At 37.4% G+C, this 23,543-nt stretch overlaps 1 protein-coding gene across 1 annotated transcript; it reads right to left on the bottom strand.

Moving 5' to 3' along the window:
- Positions 1-2,654: 2,654 nt before the first annotated feature.
- LOC119658786 (protein CREBRF homolog) lies at positions 2,655-23,463 on the bottom strand. Its single transcript, XM_038066493.1, has 8 exons — positions 22,780-23,463; positions 7,115-7,776; positions 6,674-7,050; positions 6,078-6,606; positions 5,818-6,020; positions 4,786-5,041; positions 4,609-4,728; positions 2,655-4,551 (listed from the first exon to the last, which is right to left on the bottom strand). The coding sequence occupies exons 2-8, from the start codon at positions 7,698-7,700 to the stop codon at positions 4,448-4,450; spliced, it is 2,175 nt and encodes a 724-aa protein (XP_037922421.1). The 5' UTR covers positions 7,701-7,776; positions 22,780-23,463; the 3' UTR covers positions 2,655-4,447.
- Positions 23,464-23,543: the final 80 nt, after the last annotated feature.

The following is a 23,543-nucleotide window of genomic DNA, read 5'->3' as shown; positions in this document are numbered from 1 at the left end:
CCATATATTATAGCGGCCATCCAGTAAACCATGTGCTCGGAGTAGGTTTCTTAATCAGCCAAAAAATGAAACCTGCTGTTATCGGCTTTGAAAATATAAGCGAAAGGCTATGCACTCTGCCTTTACGAGGCAAGTTTAGAAATGTAAGCCTCATAAACGTTCACGCGCCTACAGAGGAGACTGCAGAGTCGGAGCAGGATACCTTCCACGAGGCAGTTGAGCGGACCCTCGAAGCCTGTCCCAAGTATATCAAAATCATACTTGGAGATTTCAACAGTCAAGTAGGGATGGAACCCGTATTCAGGCGATACGTCGACTCTCGTAGCTTACATAGGGATACCAATGATAACGGATTGCGCATTATCCAGTTAGCAGTATCGCACGAAATGGTTGTTGGAAGAACCTGGACCTCTCCAGACGGGACCACTTTCAACCAAATTGACCACGTGCAACATAGACTCGGATCACTATCTGGCATCGTGCTCCGAGCTCGAATTATGACACCAACTACAATCCCCTCTGACAATCAGGTGAGAGTGAATACTGAAGCCATCCAGAACACAGCCCTCCGCGACACCTATAAGAGGGAAATGGATGCCGCAATAACCGCAGTCAACAGAGGTCTTGGAGATGAAGCTTCAACAAATGATCTTCACAACCACCTGAAGAACGTTATCATTGATACGGCCACAAATATAGTTGGCCCCAGCCGCAAAAAAAATGTAATGTTGCATTCTCAAAAAACGCGCAGAGACTTATCACGAACTCCGTCGAGCAGAGAAACCACTTCACAGATGGAAAAAGGAAGCCTAGGAGAACCAACAAGTCTGTGAACTGGAAAATGACAGTGAGCAACCGCACCAGGCACGAAAGTTTTACCAACAACAGGATGAAGCCTTATACACCTCGATGCTCATCCTGCCGAGACAAAGAAGCAAATCTGATTCCCGGCAAAATGGGCATATTGGAGCGATGGGCTGAGTATTTTGATGAGCTACTGAAGGAGGGGGTCCCGCCAACTGAAGACGACGGACAAATACTGCCACCACTAAGTATAGGAGAAACAGTCCGTGCAATTCATGGGTTTGAAAATCATAAGTCGCCAGGAGTCGATGGAATTGCAGCCGAATTTGTTAAATATGGAGGCGACCAATTACACCAAGTGGTTCATCAACTTGTGCTCAAGGTATGGGACAGCGAATCAATGCCTGACGATTGGTAACGAGGCATTGTCTGCCTCATAGATAAAAAGGGAGATATCAGACAGTGCAGCAATTATAGAGGTATCACGTTGCTGAGTACCATCTATAAGATATTCTCCTCTATCTTGCTAGGCCGGATAACCCCATACACCCAGAACATCATTGGGCCACACCAAAGAGGCTTCACTACAGGCAAATCAGCAACAGATCAGATTTTCTCTCTGTGGCAAGCGATGGAAAAACTGTTGGAATATGGACAACAGTTGCACCATCCATTCATCGACTTTAAAGCCGCCTATGATAGCATAGCCAGGCTAAAACTGTACATGGCCATGAGAGAATTCGGTGTCCCGGCGAAATTGATAAGACTGACTAAGTTGACCCTGACCAATGTGCGAGACCAGATAAAAGCAATAGGATCACTCTCAAGACCATTCGACATCAACAACGGTCTACGACAAGGGGATGCCCTATCATACGTCCTCTTTAAGCTGGCCCTCGAGAAAGTGGTCCATGATGCTGAGGCAAATGCAGGAGGTACGATCCTCGTGTCGTCAGGGACCGTGATTCAGATCCTTTCCTGAAATGCTTGCAGTTCCTCTTGAAAAGCATCCTTCTTTCACTCATTGCAATATGCTCTATATCGGAAATTTGCATTGATGAAAAGTGTTGCAAGGAAGAGGGGAGTACCCACCAACTAATTTCTCTTAAACCCAGAATTTTCAGCCTATATAGAATTTTCACTCAAGTTTTAAACTCGATACTGTTGTCAACGAGTGTATGCACATTCCAGAAATCAATCCAAAACCATTTTTGATAGTCAGAGATCATAGCCGACACCCTGATTGCGTGCATCGAAGACTTTACCTTCATGGCATCGGTTTCCGTCTTTTTTCCCCCCGAAATGACACTTAAAGAAACGTGTCAGCAGGCGCATTACGGGTTCTTTTTGTCTGAGTAGTAACCAGGAGGCATCTGAGGCGGGTGGGCAATAAAGAAATGAATGATGCTATCAGAAGAAATAACAGTAACATTAACCGATCATCTTCGACTTTTCCTTTAGCATCACAGAAACTGGAGTTCGTGAACTACCAAAATAGACGAATTTATACGTCCACATTCTATGTTGAGCTCTTGATACCACCGAATTCCTTGCAGACCACTAATATTGATGCGCCCTTCCGTATGGCTCTTAGAGCATCTTCCCTCCTTTTCAATATTTTCAATCAGGTATCCAGAAAGCCCAGAAAGAAAGTCTTACTGAAAAGCCAAGTCTGTTATTTTGGACATTTGTTTGCACATTCATAGCTGAATAATTGAAAGAAATCTGATTTTCCTTGGTCAGTTTTACCCCGTTCTATTCCTTAGAAATTTTAGAAAACTTGCTATTTTTCCTTTTATAAGCCTTAACAAAAATTATCTGAGAAGCATTTGATCATATAAATCAATATATTATTCCAGTTTCTTATGGTCAATTTTATTTCCTTACATTTTGATAATTGTAAAGGTAATAATTCATCTTAGCTTTTATGTCCTATTGGAAAAAAGAAATAATTAGACATTAATCACAGATGTTCTCAATTTAACAAAATATAATATGTAGCATCATGAAACGTAATAATAGTCAAATTAGATACATATTCTATAGAAATTCTCAAGTAGGTGGAAAAAAACTAAAACATAAAAGTAGACAAGAATGCCACCTCAATAATCTCCTTATGCAGAAAATAAACTTACATACTAGGTTTCTCTTAAATTATCAGTTTCAATCTTGCGCGTGCGATTTTATTTCCAGTAACTAATGATTCGATTTTGCAAATAATAAACAAAGACTTCACTTTAGCAGAAAACTATTCCTATGTTACCAAGAATACATCAGAAAGTACAAGATTAGTTGGTATATTTTTTATTCCGACAAATTAAGATTTTTATTGATTTCATGACTGTTCTTCGTTTCAAGGGAATTCTCAAAGTACTTTTCAATTTAACAGAGTAAAAAATTAAATGACATCCGGTCAAGTCGAAAATCAAAGGAAAGTATGCACTTTATTTGAATAAAAAAAATGGAAGGAAACAATTACTAAATTCACCAACATGAAATTTTGAAACCGTTAACGACTAAGCGCCGACATGTCGCAGCAAATTCAACTTATACTTCAAAAATGAAGCTTCGACAAATACAAAATAAAAATACGCAACATGGAAGAATCGCCCACCCCTCTCCGAGAAGCATCTAATACCCAAACTAAAAATAGCACTTCATATAAAATCTGACAAACTTCCCAAATAATTTTGCCTGAATTCTGTGACTCGCAACATAATTTACTCAAAATATTTTATTTACATTCTTTGGAATCTCAAGATATTCTTCAAATACCTAAGTTTTAGACAAGCAACGATAATTATATTTTAGAATACAGTAAATTATTAATTCAAAAAATATTCGTGCAAGGCATCTATAATTTACTCCTTTATAACAACAGTTTGTAAAAAGTCTTGTAGGCGAATAACAAAAAATTAATAAAACGATATATATTATGTTCAATATTATAAATGGTATCTTCTGATATTATGACGCCAACGGCCGGTATTATATAATATCTCATTTTTAAGTCAGATACTTTTGAAATTTTTAATTCTTCATCTGTAGATCTTCCTTTATTAATTCCGTAATAACATATATTTACACCTATATATAAACACGCGTGCATTGTGTAATATCGAAGTATTTTATTTTCCTTCTGTTTCGAAAATTTGGAAAAAATGTTGGTTAGTTACTTCGGACTCGACCGAGTTCAAACTTTTTTTAACCCGTCGCATTTAACTTTAACATTTACTGACGAAACTCGAGACTCAAAAGCATCCTATCCCATCACTTTTTCGTAGAAAAATATACCCAACCAGAGGTATATTAAAATAACTATTTGGTACTCAAATAAAAAAACGAATATTAAAAACAACTTTTCTTGTAACGTTCCCTTACAAACTACATGCCTCTCATACACTAGCTAACAATTCATAAAAAAACTAATGAATGTTTACTATATAGTAAAAAATATGTAAAACTTTCTGATGGCTCTTTTAGGCGGCGATGAATTACCTTTACATTATGATACATTATCCATCATAGAATATTTTAAGAATTTACTCTTGCTCAATATATAATAGAATACGTGTACATATAGAGTTCCCTAAAATGCTTAGTAGGTGGTACACCTTGCTCCTGGACACTACGACTGCTGCCATTAAGAATTTTGTATGTCTTCCAATCCACCCCTGGGAACTCCGCTTTTGACTTTGTCCAGAATTTTATTCACAAACTCCGTTGAAGTTCCCGCAATTTTCAGTTCTGCAAGTGTAGGAATTTATAGCAACCTTTACAGTTCTATTTGTTTAGTTATCTTACTTGTAGAGTTCTTAGCAATTCTTTCGATTTGTTGATTCAGTTCATCAATGTTTTCATTTGGATTTTTATATTTGATGGCAAGAATTCGCTTCACATCTCGAATGCCATTTAAGAGTTTCCCTTAAAGATGCAAATAATAATTGAAAAATGCTTTTGCTTTAGACTTCAATGACTTACTATGTTCTACCTCCAGACCATACAACTTTATTTTGTTTGCTTCGTGTTGGGCTTTCTTCTTCAGTCGACATGCTCTAGAAGCCAACTTATTTTTCTCTTTACGCGATTTCGGTCTAACGTTGAAAGGAAGTTCGCTTACCGGGGTCATATCGTTGATAATGCGACCTAATTTATCCAATTCTTTCCCAATTATATGTAACTTTTTTGGGTTTGGAGTTAAATCGTTGCCATCGCCTTTTCGAGCTTTTCCGCTGTGCTGTTTTAAGATCAGTTCAATTCATTATTAAGAGAAAATTTATTTAATAAACAGTTACACTTCCATCCCTATCAGAATAATTCTTAAACCACGAAAACTTTTCAAGTCCTCGATTTTATATGTCAGGAAGCTAACAAAGTACAACAATGAACTGTTCCATTAAGAAATAGAGCGCCCGAATCGGTTGGTTTTATTACCATGCGGCATACTGACAAGACACCAAATTAATTATACAATATCTAATGATATACCACTGGAAAGTTTTTTCCGCAAATTTAAATTATTTATATATAAATCGAAGAGAAAAATTCAAAATTCACATTCTCGGAAATACAGCTATTTCGTACACAAACAGGTTATCCTTCTATTCATATGGGATTTGTTTTTAAGCAGCATTTCACTGGATGTCTTCGGGCTCATAAAAAAGGACGGTATTCAACATTAGTTTGTGAGGCTATAGAGATACGAAATTACTACTAATCCATTCTATCCGGCCTGTCTTATCTTTAACTGTGGTAAATGAAACAGAACAGAACATTGTGCTATACTTCGGACTGAAACCACTGCAACGGCCGATATCATAGGTAATCTCGTCGTATAACTGTTACAATAGCCGCTCGAAATTGAATAACAAGTATTTTTCAACATCTAAAGAGCTTTAGAGTAAATAGGATTCATGTCCAACATCAATGGGGAAAATTTGCTACTGTTAAGCTTGGAAAGCTTTTATACGTTAAATGTTAAATCTTTACATAAAAACAATTCTGAAAATTTACCTTGATGCCGCGCACAGAACAGTTTGGGCTGAAAACTGGATCAGTTGCTTCGTTTAGTACATGGGGGTCCTCTAATTCTGATTTTATAACTAATCTCTGGCCCTTTGGTCCTTTTGCCTGCACATTGTACTGCCAAAAGTATCGTTCTTTACCTTTTCCGCTCCCGTGACTACCGATACGAGGTCCATCATCATTATCCGAATCTAAAATCAAAGTGAATCGTGATATTTCGTACCTTTCCTTATTTTCTAGTACTTTACCATTATCCGTTGAATAATCTTCGTCTCGATCACTATCAAAATCTGAATAACCTTCGTCATGTGATAAATCATTTCCTTCTGGACTAAGTACGCTTCCCGTACTTATAGACGAAAACGACTCTGCTTCAGCTAAAGATCCTGTCGAAAGAAGATGTTGCCGTGGTTCTCGTCTTTGCCAAATTTGTTCAAGTCCAAGATGGGTAGGAGCCGATGACGACAGTCGCGAAGCACTCGCTCCGCTAGAACATTGTGCTATACTTCGGCGACCACCACTCCCGAAACCACTACTTGCTGGGCTTAAGGCGCTTCCTCCAGCTATGTACATTCGAGGCGTAGACGGATCTGGAACGGATTGACCAAGAATATGACGATCCGGTGACATCGAGTATTCTTTCTTTAGCAATTCCTGCAAAGCTGGGCTACGTGTTTTTCCGTGTTGTTGTGATTGTAGACTGTGATGATACTGACCGCGGCTGGTATGTGGAGGTGGGGTAACCGAATTCAATAGTAACGGTGAGCTAGAGCTTGCCTGGTATTAAAATATGAAGAATTTTTAAGAAGAAAATCAAAAAAGGTTACCAATCATCAATACTCACTTGACTTCCTGGTGAAAAAGCTGCACTCGAATTTAAGGATTTAGTTGGTGTCGTGTGGTATATGTCGAAGGGACTGGATGATCCCGTAGTATTTTGTTCGTCGTAAGGACCCTCACGACCTGATGTGCTTTGTAATTGCAAAGAGAGCTGCGTATGGGTTTGCCGCTGTTGTTGAGGGGAATTGTGGTGATGATGATGTTGTAGTAGCTGCTGAGGAGGTAATGCAGTTTCAGACATATTTAGCTGCCCAGGAGAAAAGTGAATCTGACTTAGTTGACCAGCAGTGGTCACTGCATATCCTTGTTCAACGGGTATCAAATCGTCAATGATCAAATCTTCCAGTAGAGCCTCATCATTTAATTCGGCCAGAGTAGGCCCTAGAAAGCAGATAAGTTAGTAATAGTTGTCCCAACAAATCATCTCACTCCTGTATTTTATTACCTTGAATCAAATCAGCCTTATCAATTTGAAATATATAGTCATCATCCAAATGAAACGGTTCTGATTTCATTGTCATAGCGCTGCCAATGTCATTCCACATAGCGCTGGAATTGCTCGTTTGGTTTTGGTTCTCATATTGCATAGGATTTCCGCTATTGGAACTATTCACACCGCTTACATTAAACTGATTATGAATACTGCTTATACTATTCAAATTGACATCTTGCAGTAAATTCGGTGAGAGGGATGAAACTTCCAAAGCATCCAAACCAAATTCCGAAAAGTCTGCCATCATTTTAGATGAAGGGTAGTTCATACCACTGCTATTTCGCTGTGGTATAGAAATTGATGCTGTTGTAAGCATTGGACTTTCACGTAAATTATTCAAAATGGTATATTGCGGCTGAATGGAGTTGGAATCGCGAATGGTATTGATGCTGTTGTTATCACCGCTTCCGATACCAACACCAACTGCTCCACAATCGCTTCCACTGCTAAACAATTCAAATTTCAATAAATTGCTACTATTTGAAGAACTATCACAGAAATCCGATCCACCGATTGCGTATAGTCGATTCTCAGTCATATTTCATACGGTGCAATAGTATAACTTGTCGACATGGAAGCTCAATCCAATGTCGAGATTTAGCGTGTAGAAATAGCTGGAAAATATTTCAAAAATATAGCACATGTTTTTAATAATTATTATTACTTAAGCATTAAACTAGATATTTATTATATAACAAACAAATAAAAATAGCATTGCAGCAAATCGTAATTATGTCTCCATGTCTGGACCAAGGAGCGATATTCAGGAGATAGGTATAAGAAAGGTGACCAATTGTAGAAACAAAAGACACATTGGATTCGAGCAAACTTATAAAAGATTTATCATAGGGGGGATAACATTTATAGAAGAAGAGTGCTTTTCAAAGCCTCATTCCCATACTTCACGACAATCACAAGGTCCACTTCTCGTCGGTGGATATTTTTGCTAAAGTTGTCCAATTGTCATAAATTAAACATTCGAAAGAGAAAATTTGTATGCGAAGTGTACATTCAATATGGAACTATAATGACTTCTCTCTTTCATTTTAGAAATATCGGTAGGACCTTAAACGGTACATATAGGCGAGCATCCTCATCGTGAAACAAAATAATGTGAACAGTATCGTTCGAACATGTGGTGTTTACCTTTCAATCATGCAGGATAAATACAACATAATCACTTTGGAAAACTTGCCGAGGGAAATGTTAATTTCAGATCTACATGACAAAATATTTAACTATTGGAGAAAATAAAATGCGCACGAAAATACAAAAACACCAGAAAAATAGGAGACAAACTTTACCGAAAATGATTCGATGTAGTTTCGTATTTCCATAAAAGATAAAAGGCTAGAAATATTGCCGCTTCAAATACATCTACATTGTGTGATATTGGCGGAGCTAGAATCAAGTTATCTGTGTGTACTATTCTCGGACTTTTATTTTCCCGACATCCAATCCATTAGGCAATAATTTTTAATCAATGAATATATTTAGCACGCGCGCTTCAAATCTTGTCACATTGAATATTCCCACTCGGCCTAATAGAAAATGATCCATTGCGATCATGATTAAATGGGAGTAGTATAATGATGGGTACTTCGTAGTATGATTCTCATGACGTTGTGTACTTAATCGATGTACTCGCGTGTAAAAATAAAATCAATTACTTACTTAGATCAGTGAAAAGTGTATTATGCATATGTTATCCACTTACCCCTACATTCTGATAAATTCACAGATACAGAATCGATTGATCATTACTGCAATGTGTGGACCCAACATTGTAGCAACATCAAGTACAATTGAAAAAATGTCACACGTGCCAGTTGCGCTTGATGATTTTATTCGAACAGATCACACTTCGGACTTTGATGCATGCTGCATTCGATTTGTTATACATATTTATGTAAATCAATGAATTATAGCAGATCTCATTGAAGTGTTTTTTTCGGATAAGTGAGACTGTTTGAGAATCGAGAAATAAGGGAGCAAACGCGCGTGAGCCAGCGTCTGATGAGTTGCCTCCACCCTGGACGAAATCGCAAGTCATATACTGAAATATCAATTGCCTCATTTCTATATTACAGAGCAATCTTTTAAGATAACCGTGATCTTCAAGTAATAGTATTATTTAAATATTTCCTTTCATATAGTATAACTTGGCAGACAAAATGTTCATTAGCTAGGACATAAACTTGGATTTTTTCATTGTCAGCAATTGAGTTGGGTCAGATCGTGGTTTACTATATCAATTGAAATAAGCACTCTGATACAAACTATTTCGCCCATACAATTCAGTAATTATCTGTTGGAAACATAGATACACCTCAAGATAACGAGCCTATAACGGCGACGCAATGTTATCGAATGAATGATAATGAAATGATTTCGCAGCGAATTAAATGAAAAATAAACATAAACGACCTTGAATAAACACAACTATAAGGGAAGCTTGCCATTCGTAGACAACATGCTGTGTAGTTTAAGTTCTTGCTAACAAATTTCGTATCGAATTTGAATCGTCCATGTGCCCATGAAAAAGTTCTATGACTATGAAAAAATGTATTGTTTGTGTTTCGAAGCTGTACTCGACTGTACAGCTGACCGGCAGCTAACAATAAGCTTTTTTTAAAGTTCTGGTAGCTAAGAATTTTTGAGAATAAGAGTTCTTTGTTCGAAATGTATTCTTGTGCTTGTCAGAAATAACGCATGCGTTATCTTTTTTGTTCCCGGTTTTTCACCAACTGGGCAACTAAATGGAAATATTTTCTTAAGTTTATGTTATTGCCTTTGCAATGAAAATTTTCATGAATAAAAGACGTGTAAGATAAAAAAACGTCTACGCTTGTTATAGTACGCAACAGCTGCCGATAGCTACCAGAATTTGTCGCCGTCACCGAGAAGTAGCCTGAAGTTTGATCCTTCCCCTAAGCTTGCTTCTGGTTCCATTATTTACGATTGTGCTTGTGGAAGTTCCGCGATGAATGCCATTACAGGCACTAAGGTATTCGCCTTCTAATTGCAGAAAACATTAGATACTTTTGGAATTCGTTGGAAATTGCCTTTTTTTTCCAACTAAGTGATAAGACTCATAAAAAGCCAGACTACATTCACTGATATGATTGTGATACATTCACCATGCACTGGTACAGTATTGAGGAGTTTTTTTTGTTTTTAACTCTCTTTCCCTTTTTTTATTTTGTGGGTACTGGAAGTAGATACCACATATGATGGTATTACAAGTCCTAGCAAATTCTTTCAAATCGGACCCATATGTCTCCTTTCTCCATTGTATGTGCTTATATGAAAACGAACTACAAGGGAAATCGATTGCCTTTCACATGCATTCATTGTAAAATAAAAATGATTTTTCATTAAAGCCCATCTATGTTACGTCCATCTATCAAAAATAAAACAAAAACTCCCAGAATTGAAACGTCCAACCTTTAATCTACCGCATAATCGCTTAATGGCACCGCTTTTTAGTTTTTGGGTATGAAACCAATTTTGTATAAAGCCTGTGGCATATCAAAGATACACAAATTTGAATAAATCCACGATCATATTACGAGACGACGGAAAATTGTTTAATAACAAAATTGTATACTTCATGTGCTTGCACACAATAGAAAAATAGAATCATAGTATCCCAGGTCAGGGGATGTGTAGTAAAGAATGTATACAAACAACATGAGTAGTAATCAATAGGAGCGATGTGTTACTCTGGACGTTATCCATTGAGGGGATGTATGCCTTCCTCGTGCTTTAACTTTAAAAGTCTGATTGTGAATAGAAATCGATGCGTGCAGGAAACAATATAGTGCTGAAGGACACTTCTGAATGTTCAATAGAAAAATATCCTTCCTAATTTGGGGGAATTAGAGGTATGAAGTATGATTTTGGAAGCTTTATAGGAATAACTGTGATTTAGCTAAATACATATAACTTGGCTAATAAACAAGATGGTGATAATCTCGAAAGTATAATCTAATGGAGTGTTATTGGAAGATATCAGATTGTTATGCGCAAACGTTGCTCTGTTTGAGGAGAATTCCTACACAAACGTACAAAATCGATCAACTTTGTCTGACGATTTTGATTTCCAAAAGAAGGACATATAATCATGTATATATACTACAGAATATAATAGTTCAGAGGTATGTATGCAGATGTTTTGACTCCATGAATATCAACTACACAATTTGTTCGGGCAAAAACTGTGATATTATGAAATTACTACGAAAATCACTTTCCAAATCTGATTATGAGCAGAACAAATATTTCTGAGCATTGGTTAATATGTGAATTTTCTCCCCGGAAGATATAGTTGTGACATAATTCTAATATAAAGTATAAAGAATGTACTTCAGATAATTCGGACCAACTACAGAGGGAAAACAGTCAACATGTTATTAAATCATACTTAAAAAGGAAAATATAAGAACAAAATAAGTCGGAAACAGGAAGCTCGCGGCTTTAGGTATGGAATTGCATTTTGTATGTGAGAATATTTCATTACACGATGATTTGACTTGTATGTAGCTATTAGGTTGTTGCAAATGAAATGTCGGATTTTTCAATGAAGTGAAGTTAGTTATGATTTTAATGTTTAAAACTGCCGCAAGGTGACTCTGGTGGTATGGGATAATTGAGTATAAATAGTCGTTCGTTCGATCAAGGAGTCATTTCAATTTCAATCGTCATTGAAGTTCCAAGTAAAACTCAAAGAAAAAAGCATGGAAGGGAGTCAAAAACGTCTACTTTTTCTATATGAATTTAAACTTGGTCACAACGCAGCGGAGGCAACCAGAAACATTTGCAGAGCATTTGGAGCTGACGCAGCAAACGAACGAACGACACAGCGGTGGTTCGAAAAATTCCGATCAGGCGACATGACCCTCCAAAGTGAACCTCGTGGACACCCAGGACCATCGATCGACAACGACGAGTTGCGTTTGATAGTGGAATCTGATCCCCGATCATCGATTCGTGACATTGCAGAGAAAATAGGCGTACACTATTCGACAGTATCTCGGCACTTACAACAGCTTGGAAAGGTGAAGAAGCTTGATAAGTGGGTTCCGCATGAACTCAACGAGCAAAACATGGCGCTGCGAATGGAAATATCCAGTTCTCTACTCAACCGCAACAGGAACAATCCCTTTTTGCGCAGAATAGTGACATGCGATGAAAAGTGGATATTGTACGACAACCGTCGCAGATCAGCGCAATGGCTAGATGCCGATCAGCCTCCACAACACATGCCAAAACCGAGCCTTCACCCGAAGAAGGTAATGGTAACTGTTTGGTGGTCTGCATCTGGAATTATTCATTATTCGTTTTTGGAGCGTGGTGAAACAATTAATGCAGAGAAATATTGTGCCCAACTTGATGAAATGCACGAGAAATTACGTGTTCAGCGGCCTAGATTGGTCAACAGAGATGGAGTGATACTGCTCCATGATAACGCCCGACCTCATGTTTCCAGAATGACGGTCCAAAAATTAAATGAATTACGATATGATATGTCAAAAGTGCCTTTGAAGAATTTCTTAGCTCTAGAAACCCAGACTTTTACGAAACTGGAATAAATGCCCTTGTATCTCGTTGGGAGAAGTGCATTGAAGCTGCTGGTTCTTATTTTGACTAATAAAATTAATTTTCATAAAAGTTATAGTTTTTTGAAATTTTACTCAAATATCCGACATTTCATTTGCAACAACCTAATAGTAGTAGTCTACATGGATTTAATTTGTCGGACTATCCACTTCAATATGATACTGGATATGGATGTTTTCATAAGTTTCCGTAAATTAATTTTCATTTACTACAACTATTAATGATAGTGCAATAATTCAGACTCCCATGCCACTTTGCGGAAAAAATATTTGAGTTGTCCGAATTTATTAAGTATCAGCAGGTGAATGTAGAAACAAGTCGGGAAACCGGAAGCTGGGTGCTTCAGGTATGAAAGGTTTTGTTTGCTTCTTCTGTGAGTATATTTAAGTGTAGAACTTTTCCGTTTGTACGTAGTAGCCCGTTAGGTATTTGCATTTAGCATGTCTGACTACCCACTTCAATGTGATATTGAATGTTTTGCAAACAAAATCTTAAAAAAAACGAATGTAGATCTGAGAAAGAGATATATGCATATAATATTTTTTTATTATTCAATTTTTACATTAATTTTTAACGTTGAAACCCTTTGCTTTGCATCAAGCTATAATGCACTAAGAGATTAGAGATGTCTGGTATTTGTAGTCTAGCCTAAAGTTGATAGACAAGGGTAGCTTCCTCCAAATTACAGTTTTAGTTTTCAATGTAAATAAATATTTCGGGAGCAACTTGCCCTCTTACTAAGTAGCTTTGTACTGATGAACTCTTTGATAATTCCTCCTATCTAGGGTCGAAAATCATAACCGATAACAGCTACGACGATGAAATCCGCGCACGGTTGTTGGCAGCCAACAGAGCCTATTTCGGTTTACAAAACCTGGTTCGCTCGAAACGTCTCACCATAGTGGCAAAGCCCTCATTGTACAATACAATGATCTTGCTAGTCCTTATGTATTCCTCGAAGATATGGGTTCTTAGCAAGAAATATTACGAACTCTTGACGGCGTTCGAGAAAAGGATTCTCCGAATAATTTTTGGCCACCTACATTGATAATTTTGGGGGAAGAGTTTTAGTGTATTCTTAAACCTCAATTCACAATTTCTGAAAATGGTCTCGTGAAGTTTGCGACCGCTTTCTAGTTCCGGCACTTTTCCCTTTTACAACCGATGTCAAAACTGAGAACCGCTTCGAAAATTTTAATCGAGATCAAAAGATCTGAACCGGAAGAAAAATGTATACCCTTTCAGGCACACAGGAAACCTATTTTGATAAGAGTTTGTTTTAAACAAAATCTTAAAAACGGAAGCGGTCCTTATTACCAAGCAACCTACGAGAAATTATGCTACAGACAGACACGACAGTAATTTGATTTTAATACTGACCTTCATTGTATTACATTATGCTAAATTCGATTTCGATTTTATATTACATTATGCTAAATTCGATTTAGTTAAATCACTATACCCTTGTCCAAAAATAAATCATTAATTATTCTAGAATACACGTATATACAATGGATATGATAGTTACAATATTCAAGCTTCAGAAAAATTAACATTGGTGCCTTATCTATGACCATAAAACTTAGACCTTCAAGGTTGAAAAGATTTTACATTTCTTACGCCCTTACATATATTTAATATACACACTACCTTCCACTGTTTCGATCATTTACAATAAGTATAGCAACTGTACACTTCAAATTAATTTGATTAAGTTGATTTGGAGAACTTAAATTGTGGAGAACTTAAACAAATCCGACATAGATTTTATTGTTATTTGAAATTAGAAGTAAATTGATATCAGTATTTTTATGCGATAAGCTTATTTATATTATGTACTTGTCCAAAAATGTTTAGAAATACAAATTAAGCTTGCTTCAAGATTTGTGCAGTATTTTCATAATATATAAATGATCAATATTACATAAATAGTTAGAGCAGGATTTATAGAGATCTTTGCGTTTCTCTGGTAATGTAAAGATCGATAGCATCAAAAGCTTAATTCGAGTACCGAATTTGCAAAGCATCAAACATCCAATTCTATCACTTTCGATTGAAAAAGATTGTTTTGAATGCATTCTATTTCAGATAATGAAATCGCTTCATAAGAAAAAATTTTGCTGAGACTGATGCCAAAACAAAAATTTATTTTTATTTTCCAAAATATTTAATTGTACATAAGAGGAACTAAAATACATCATATTGTTGCCTACATGTTTTACTAATACTACTTCAAAAGAATATAATAGAAAATATTAGTTTCAGTAGTCCCATTTGATGGAAAAGCATTCGTGTCGAATAATTTCTCCATGTTGACTGGTTTGAAATTGTTTTGAAGCCTGAATGGATATGAAACTCTCCCCTCCTTACTGCATCCTATAAATTGAATGAAAGACACTGGGAATTCAATGCTGGTGAAGACGATAAAACTGGTTTTCAAATCCGCTATTATATACTGTTTGGATTATTCTATTGTGAGTAGAATCGGCAAACATACAGATGACATTTTTCGTTTATTCGATGATCAATGGATTCAGGGCGAATAACGCGAGTGTTAAAGTATGTCTTGCAATACAACCAGGGGGTAAACTATTTGAGACACGTGTTCGCAGTTTCGATGCGTATACGAGTATATAATTGAATAAATATTAAAAACGTTTTGAATAGTTTCTCAGTTCAATGAATAGAGTGGATGTGATGTGAACAGGGTTATGAGTAGCGTGTAGCAGGGTAGAGTATATATCGAATTTATGGGTAGCCCGAACTACCTTCATTGCCTGGCAATCCCCTTAGTGCCTTCTTAAATATTACAAATTCGGAAAGGCTTTAAAAACATAGACATTTAAAAGTCATATAAAATATCTATCAAGAAAACGTAATCTACAAGCTGTCCGGTGACTGCAGAATCAACTCCAATTATGAATGGTGTGGTAATTGTCTTTTTTAGCAAAATTTTGTAGGAGAAAATCATCTCTCCGCTTGTAACATTATTATGTATTTAGAAATAATGTATTTTATCAGGGATAAATATTTCTGGAATTGCTTAAATGGTCATCTCTTTTTCATGAGCATGCATAAATATATTTAATAGAAGTCATTATATATCTTATTTCGAATAAGCAAAATTTCAAACAAATAGAACCTGTAGCTTCGGAAAATCCCACAGAAATTAGATTTCACCCCCGATTTACTCGGAAACAGCCCAACCGATTGTCTCCAAATTTGATGAGAACATGTGGTCTGTGTGTCCCTTTACATACAGCGTACAGTGGCGTCACTTTGTGTTGGGTTTGAAGAGGGATCCCTATATATACGAAAGAGGGGGTGTACATTTTTTTTCACAGAATATGGTCAAGTGGGCTATCAAAAAAAAGGACTCAATTAGTTCTTTTCGAAAAAAAAATGAAACAGGTCTCGTTCTCTGAACCTATCCTGCGGAAAAATCTTAATATAATAGACATGTGTGTACCTGGTTACTAGCGGTTTTTAATTTATGTATATAACAAATATATGTACGCTTTTGTGCAAGGAGCAAAGTGGAAATGCGTGAAGATTCGTTAGTTCAATTTAGATATATATATCAGCGGTAATAGGCAATGTTTATTTCCTCTCCTTTTTGTAGTCTCGAAATATATAGTGTAATTTTTCAATTAATATCTCGTTTGTTTCTATTTTTTCGTCCCATTGTCAACTTTTGTTGCTTTATTATCGTTCTGACTATGGAGCTTCAATTGTATAGTTAACTAATTATACTTGATTATTTTTACGAACCAATGTATACCAGACGAACTAGGGACAACGTAGAAATTAAACACACCTTCATAAATATTGCAACTATGGAATAAAGAATATTCTTTCCTTCAATGCTCACATTTGCTACAAAGCTAAAAAAAACATTGCTTAAAGTGAAAAGCTCAGCGTGATACTCTTATATGGTATTTTTTAAATTACGGAATGCTGCCGCATTTCAGAACTTGATTTCATTGTAAAAAGAGGGACGAAGACGGCTACGGTTTCGTCCCTCTTTTCATTTTTGAACTTTGGGTGTTAACACAAAAACAGAAGTCCGTGGACCATAAAGAGTGGGAGAAAATTTCTCTCCATTTGGTCCGGTCGGACATTAAATGGATGCGAACTTAGGACTCCTCAATCCCTAAAAAGAAATTGATTCCATTGGATCCAATGGTTTCCTTTGCTGATTAACACCTCTACAAAAACCTCACATGTATGAAAATTATATTATAGAGGGGGTCAATGTATTGAAGCCAATTTTTCGAAGAATTGAAATCAGAATTGAAGCGGTGCATAGTTACTAGATTAGAATTAATTCAATAGAAATCGAGCGACACAATATTAAATCTTGGAAGAGAGAATCTGAACTCATCTCTGCTTCTATAAAATTTCTTCATCTCGACCTAACAAACATAAGGTTCTCCTGGAATGCATTTCAAATTTTGTTATTGTGCCGCGGATAGACAAAATTAAGTCAACATTTTCAAAAACAGATGAAAATGAATGTATTGCACTCCTATAAAGACGTGGACATTACTCTTTCAATTAAGCTTGAAAGCTCGAATGAGTAATATCACTTTGTATTTATGTTATTATTTTTAAAAGCTGTAGCTCTCCCATTCACTTTTATTTTGGTAGGGTATTGTTGCCAATCGAAAATACGTTTCTTTTAAACGAGTTGAGGTTTCATTGCAAAGGTTGATAGCGCGTGGCGCCAGTTGCTAATCGCTGATGTGCCCAAGTCGCATAAATTTCATGGTCGATACTGTTTATAATTTCATTGTATAACATTTCATTTTTGTTGAAGTCTGATGCGAGAGAAATGAATAAAATAAAATGTTGGTCAAGTTTCCACCATGCTGCAAGGTGATCGCCTTTATTGATTATCATATGGCGGCATGTTAAGATAATTTCAATATTCGCTCTATCTATAACACGTGCTTTCTCATTTCAAATTCGGCAAAGTAGAATTTCTGTTTATCGAAAAAAATACATCAAATATAAACAGCCAGACACTGACACTTTTGATTACATGCCGGGAAATATGGAGTATATACAAAACTAATACATAACGACCAGCTTTTTCCGTAGAAGCTCGCGCTTCGGGTTTAAAGGTTTTGGGTTCCATCTTATGTGAGAAACTTATATGCACATTTTTCCATCAGTATTTAGCTACAAATCTAAAATATCCCTTCATATTTTTCCAAAGAGACATAGATATTATTCTCACCCTAAACAAATAAACTGCCTATTACCGAATACTGTACATACACATGCACGTACATAAATTGATCGTACCTATATTTCCGATTTACTTCCTGCACAAAAGCATATATATGTACATAGATAGTAGGTATATTGAATACCGTTGGTTTAATGTACAAATATATCTATGTGAATTAGACACTACCCGCAAACTTCATTAGTCCGTTTTGGAGATCTACCTCTGAATGCAATCTATAACATTTTGGGTGTTATTACCGGCGCCTCTGTTCTGTGGGGTTAAGCAATGTATAAAACCCGTGCATCGATATTGTATCAAATTTTGTACTTTTTGAAGCTCATCAGTAGCACATTACTTTTCCTAACTTTTCAATATCTTCCATCATAAAACGAAACTAAATTATTATGAGGCAACCTTACATTTCGCCGAGTGACAAAATTTTTCAGTACTAGCTTTTCCATATCTCCCTTTAGATTGCAGAAACAAGAAATTTGGCTCAAGCAAGAAAGATAATACAGGGAATAATCATGTAAAATTTCATGGAAATCCTACAATAGACTTCCGTGATGTCATTAAAGAAGTCGAACGATTGGATGATCGGCTGATAAAGCTCATCATTATATCAGCTCATCGCACTATTCACTTCTTCACCGCGTACGCACCACAGACAAGTCGACCTGATGCCCAGAATGATACCTTCTGGCAGCTTCTCGATGAAAAGACTTGTCACGTGCCCGCTGACAACTATATCATCATTGCTGGCGACCTTAATGATCATGTGGGTGAAAAGACAGACGGTAACACGTGCAATGAGGCAAAGGGGTTTGGAGCGTGCAATGAGGGTGTCGACCGTATAATCGATTTTGCGGACACTCATGACCTTGTACTTATGAATACATGGTTCATCACACGATTATCTCATCTTCCTACATTTTATAGTGGGAACAGTAAAATGCAAATCGACTATATTCTCATAAGACGCCGTCAGAAATGATCTCAGTTACGCGGCTACCTACCATTAAAAATGTGGAAGAATCGTGAAAAAAAAATGAAAGCAACGGTCCAAAAGCGGCCCCTGCAATCGTCGGGGTCACCAAGCCAGGTAAGCGATACGGTTAACCGAGTTACTTGGCTTTAGAATGACGATGTTGAAATGAAGGTCCATGAAAAGAAGCGCCTCTACAACAAGTTTCTCGACGTTAAAACGCTCGCCAATTGGAATGCTAAGCCATGCACTTGGTATAGACTCGTACCATTGTTGCTTGTCTCAGCGGGGCTCTGATTGTGGTCACAAAATCAATCCGTATCTTAAAAATAAGGTGGGATTAAGTCGCAAGACAGGTGCTCACGTTAAACCCTCAAGGACTTAACTGTCAGCGTAACTGCAGTCGGGGAGGCAATAAGACGAATGAAATCGGGGAGAGCCAGAGGACCTGGCGACATCGCATCTGAACTCTGGAAAGCAAAGAGCTGGGACCCAACAATGTGGCTCAGTGAATTCTTTAATTGGTTTATTCAGAAAGGTAGAACTGATAAGAAAGTACTACAGTTCCAATATGGAAAGAGAAAGGTAGTCCAGCAGAATGTTCAAAATTACCGTCCGATCCGGTTACTTTCCCATACCATGAAGATTTTTTATCGCATTCTTGACAACCGTATTCGCGAAATCGTTGAAATAACCGTGAATCAAGCCAGATTTGTTAAGAACTGCGGAACTACTGGCGCAATGCACGCTGCGCGGTTACTCATGGAGAAACACCGTGAGAAGCATCGCCCTCTTTACATTGCATTTCTGAATCTAGCAAAAGCGTTTGATCGTGAGCCACATGAACTCATCACACACGCTCTACGACAACATTTATCATAGTACCAAAAGAACTGCGCTGGAGTCAATTGCTCTACCACGATCCGAAAAGCAAAGCTCGAGATATGGCGGAGGTATCAAAACCGCTTTGTGTCTCTTGGTGTTCATTAAGGATGCACCCTTTCACCACTCCTCTTTGTTCTTGTTATGGACACTGTTACACGGGACATCCAACGTCCAGCGCTTTATACACTGCTTAATGCAGATGATATTTTGCTATCATCTTGTCAAAAATCGAATGATCGTCTCATGCAACACCGTCTCAGATTGAATCTGAATAAAACTGAATTTTTGACGACCGATCCCCACGAAACAGGCACAATTACCATCAGCGATACTTGCCTAGAACTGAGCGATTTAAATATCCTGGGTCAACGCTACCAGCCAATGTAGAACTGCGTTACGAAATTTCTTCACGCATTAACGCAATCACGCAACCACAACTGGTGTTTTTTGTGATCGGCGTATCAACGAACGTCCCAAATTTAAAATTTACCGCAATGTCGTGGTTCTGAGTGTTGGTCTACTATACGTTTTGATCACATCCGAAATGAGGATATCCGCGATCGATATGGGGTTGTACCGATCGTGAAAAAACTACGGGGGAGGCATCTTCGATGGCACGGTCACGTAATTCGCGTTAATGTAGACAACCAAAAGGCCGGTCGAAACGACGGTGGCTTGATACGCTGGATGCGGATTTAAAATCCTCGAGATTGCATCCAGATCAGGGACTTGATGAAATAAAATAGTGAAACCGATCACGACGAGCCGACCCCGCTTTTGAACGAAACAACGGCTGAAGAAAAAGAAGAACTTTATTTGTGCAGATACCGAAAACGGGATGTATTTTGAGGAGTAGATTTCGTTTAGATATGCCACTGTGTTTTTTTTTCAGATTTTTCGGTCGAATAGGTTTTTTTTTGGAAGTCACATTTTGACCCTCACTCCTCTAGGCTTCACATGATATCAAATATGGGACCAGTTTCGAAAAGTATTAATTTACTTTCTATACCTTCTATATGGCCACATTCTGCGAAAAAAAATTTGCACCCTTCATACACATGTATGGGAAACCCAACCCTAAATTTAACACAAAATAGTGCCACTTACTGTATATAAAGGGAACAACAGACCACTTGCTCTAACCAATTTTCGTTACAATCGGTCGAGCTGCTTCCGAATAAATCGGGTGTGACAGACAGACAGACATTAACTCGATTCTAATAAGGTTTTCTTTTCACACAAAACCATTCATGCACATTTAGTTCTCGAAATTCATTCCGTTCCGATGTCTGCTCAAATAAAGTTAATAATAGTATTTTATTTTACTTTGAAGTTTCACTACCAACCCTACGTTCATTCGAGATCCGTGAATTTTTCAATCATATGGTTGATATGAAACATCAAGGAAAGTTTGGTGGAAATCCTACTATTAATAACAAATTTATAGCAGGCCAAAGTTACCACTTTTACGTAAAATTACTACTCCTACAAGAGGTAAAATGACGAATTGAAAATTGGATCTCATGATCAACCGACTCAACGTGCTATTATAAACAATTGTGTTCCCAAATTTTCTTAAATGAAAAACCAACACAACCGTTCATACCTAAAGAGCCGAACTCCCGGTTTGCAGTTCCCTATGCCCAAAAAATTTCGGTGCTATGATGAGAGTGAGTGAAAGTATCCATACCCCTCATTTTCTACTCAATAAAAGACAAAATGGGTTCATGAATACATTTGTAAGAACATGCTATATTTTTACATATTTATCATTCCAATCAGCAGGCTTATTTACATCATCCACATAACTGAAGATGTTTCGAAATTCGACTATTTATAAGGAAACCGTTTTGATAAAATAAAAAAACAGGTTATTTCGCCATTCAAGTCAAATGTATAAACGCTACAAACAAACATTTGTTTATTTTATTGTAATTGAGAATTTTAATATTCTCCCTATTATTGGACCATTTGATTAGAAAAGAGTTTCCAAAAATAATCATGAAGAACCACAAGGTTTTGCATATTCAACACTTTTTTGTTAAAAAAAATGTTAACGTAACAATGTCTTTTGATCAAAAATTGTATAGGTTATTTTCGAGCTGATTTATACAAAAGCCGTGATAAAAGGCGTCTAAAAAATCATTTGATATACCACAGTGCAGTGCAGTGCAGTGAAATTCTACTACTTTTAATATTAGTTGATTCTTTTTATAATCCCCGATAGAAAATATCAGAGTGGTGGCGATATTTCCTGTCAGACTGTACCGTTGGATCAGAAGAGAGTATTCTACACGCCATTCTCATGCGATGACGAAGTGGCATGTTTTGATTCCCGTCTTGTTGTTTTGATCAATTCTGAACGTTCTCCGCCCCTTCCACACTTCTTCTAAACTTTGATTATATAAGACAGAAACATGCGCCAGTCAGGGGCCAGGAGGGAATGTTGACTATGAATTGTGGCTGTTTTTCTCACACAACCGACATGGAGAAAAGAAGGATGACGAAAGCTCCACATTTTACCCTCGAAATAAGTGGCAAATGCAGAAAACTGAAAACATCCCCATGACACTTGCCGTAGCTCTTTGTTTTCCTCGCACTATCGCTTTTTTTCTTTCGAAACGCGTTCTTCCGCCGCGTGCCTCTCAGAAATTCTTATCTGGTAAGACATTGCGAGCGGATAAGGGGTGTTTGTTGTGCAAAATCTGCTGCCCGTGTGTCCACAATTCTGGCCGAGAGCGATGGCGACATTTTGAGGCTCCATTAATTTTATCGATCCTTATCTGGTTACTGGCAAATGGTCGCGGGCACAGTATTGCGAAAACAGAGTACATAAATGAAGCCATGTCAACGACAAATTGCCAAGTGGCAGCGCGTGGGTGCACTTACCTAGAACCTTCTACATAGGTTCACCCCCGCGGGGGATGAACGATGTGAGCCGTGAGTGGGAGGTAATTATCCTTTGGTCCAAGTCCCGAGCACAAACACAATCCCAGAAGCTAGACACAGTTCTTACAACGACCCGAACGCCCAAACGCTCGCACTCCCTACGCGATTCCACGCGCAGGACCAGCCAAGTAAAAACAAATAACAGATGTCCTTGTTTAGACGCTCGTTCCAAGAAATCGTAAGGAGCATCAGCCAAGCCTACCCCGTCGCCTGCGAACGTCCCTATCCGACCAACGTTCTTTGTTTTGCTAATGCTCCGTAAAAGAAAATTCAACAGCCGCTCGTCTCGGTTCTTTGTTTTATCACACGTTTCGATCGTCCACGAAAAACGTAGAAAAATCGTCAACACTTAGCACAACTCGCCCGAGAAGCCGTTTATAATCCACTAGCCAACTTTTCACTGGTGCGAAAAATCTACTCGCGTAGTCTCCACGCAAATCGTATTCGAAAAACTATATTCAAATCTATTAACTCTTTAGAGAAACAATTAGAACTTGAATTCAGATCGAAAATCAAAAAATCCGCACGATGACGGGCGACTTTTTGTGAATTTCACAACAGCCAAGCGGACACGAAAATCAGTCACGACCAGAACCACACGAAAGCGAAATTGAGAATATCAAAATAAAAACGATGGCAAACTTTGGTGTCTCTTTTCTACCGAACACACACACACTCAAATAAACACTATTCTGCTCTGCTTT

This window comes from Hermetia illucens, chromosome 6 (assembly GCF_905115235.1).
Source record: "Hermetia illucens chromosome 6, iHerIll2.2.curated.20191125, whole genome shotgun sequence".
In the NCBI taxonomy this organism is placed as follows: Eukaryota; Metazoa; Arthropoda; class Insecta; order Diptera; family Stratiomyidae; genus Hermetia; species Hermetia illucens.
The sequence above is the reverse complement of the archived record's forward strand: the minus strand, read 5'-3'. Positions and strand labels throughout refer to the sequence as shown.

Coding starts and splice junctions, on each gene's coding strand:
- LOC119658786 (XM_038066493.1), bottom strand. CDS start 7,700: ATGACTGAGAATCGACTATACGCAATCGGTGGATCGGATTTCTGTGAT. Junction 6,607..6,673: donor CTTTTTCACCAGGAAGTCAA/GTGAGTATTGAT, acceptor TTTTAATACCAG/GCAAGCTCTAGCTCACCGTT. Junction 4,552..4,608: donor AATTGCTAAGAACTCTACAA/GTAAGATAACTA, acceptor CTACACTTGCAG/AACTGAAAATTGCGGGAACT.